The 945-nt window shown below is 69.1% G+C and overlaps 1 protein-coding gene across 1 annotated transcript in view; it reads right to left on the bottom strand.

The window, feature by feature from the left end:
* Window positions 1–42: 42 nt before the first annotated feature.
* LOC103897129 (nitric oxide synthase, endothelial) overlaps window positions 43–945 on the bottom strand; it is a gene marked incomplete at its 5' end in the record, with an annotated part of 10,918 nt that continues 10,015 nt past the window's right edge. The window contains 4 exon segments of the mRNA XM_019471485.1: window positions 43–260; window positions 335–458; window positions 460–518; window positions 874–942. Of these exon segments, the coding sequence (XP_019327030.1) occupies window positions 138–260; window positions 335–458; window positions 460–518; window positions 874–942 (375 nt within the window).

Raw genomic sequence — 945 nt, 5'->3', positions numbered from 1 at the left:
CGGTGCGGGCAGTGCCACCCCAAGGGAGGCGAAGCGCCGGGCCGGGGTTATCAAAACTAAACCTTTACTGGGGAGGCGGCGCTGCCTGCAGCGGGGCAGGGGGAGCATCCGCGGGGGCCCTTCCTGCCCCGGCACGCTCAGGGGGCCGGGCCCGGCTGCCGGCGCTCCTGCATGGAGAAGGACTGGCTGCGGATGCGGAAGGCCACCTCCTGCGTTCGGAAGGTGAGACCGAAGATGTCCTCGTGGTAGCGGTTCTTGTCCTGAGGGAGCAGGCATCAGGGTGGCATGCCGGGCGCGGTGCCGGCGCCGGCGTGCCGCACGTCCCCAGCCTTACCCGCAGCTCGCTGATGAAGTCCCCCGCCTGGCCCAGCGTCATGCCGGCCTGCTGCACCAGGATGTGCTGCACCGTCTGCAGCACCTCGGTGGCCATTGTCACGTCCCCGCAGACGTACACTCTGGCACAGCACCTGGCCCCCCTCCGCAGCCAGCTGCGTCCGCAGCACGTCCTGCACGTAGGTCTGGGAACACCACGCCGGGGTGGCCGCTGACACCCAGCACACGGCCCCCACCCCAGCCCTGGCCCCTGCCCCGTGCCCATGTCCCCAACTCCACCCTGCCCCTTTGTACCCTGTCCCTGTCCTTATTTCTGTCCCCATCTTCGTCTGTGTCCCCCTCCCACCCTTGCCTCCATCCCTGTCTTTGTGTCCCCCGCCCTATCCCTGTCCCCTCCATTTCTGTCCCCACCCTGTCCCCATCGCACCCCTGTCCCCAGCTCCATCCTCGTCCCAGTCTGTCTCCATTCTTGTCCCCATCCTGTCCCCATCCCATCCTGGCCCCCACCTCCACCCCGTCCCTGTCCCCGTCCCGTCCCACCTTGGGGGTCCCCGGCTCGCGGGAGAAGGCGGTGAGGACCTGGCTGAGGGCCCCCTGCTCCTGCGCCTCCTG

Source organism: Aptenodytes forsteri, unplaced genomic scaffold (genome assembly GCF_000699145.1).
Source record: "Aptenodytes forsteri isolate BGI_AS27 unplaced genomic scaffold, ASM69914v1 Scaffold466, whole genome shotgun sequence".
Classification (NCBI taxonomy): Eukaryota; Metazoa; Chordata; class Aves; order Sphenisciformes; family Spheniscidae; genus Aptenodytes; species Aptenodytes forsteri.
Note: the sequence above shows the minus strand (reverse complement) of the source record. Positions and strands in the feature narration are given on the sequence as shown.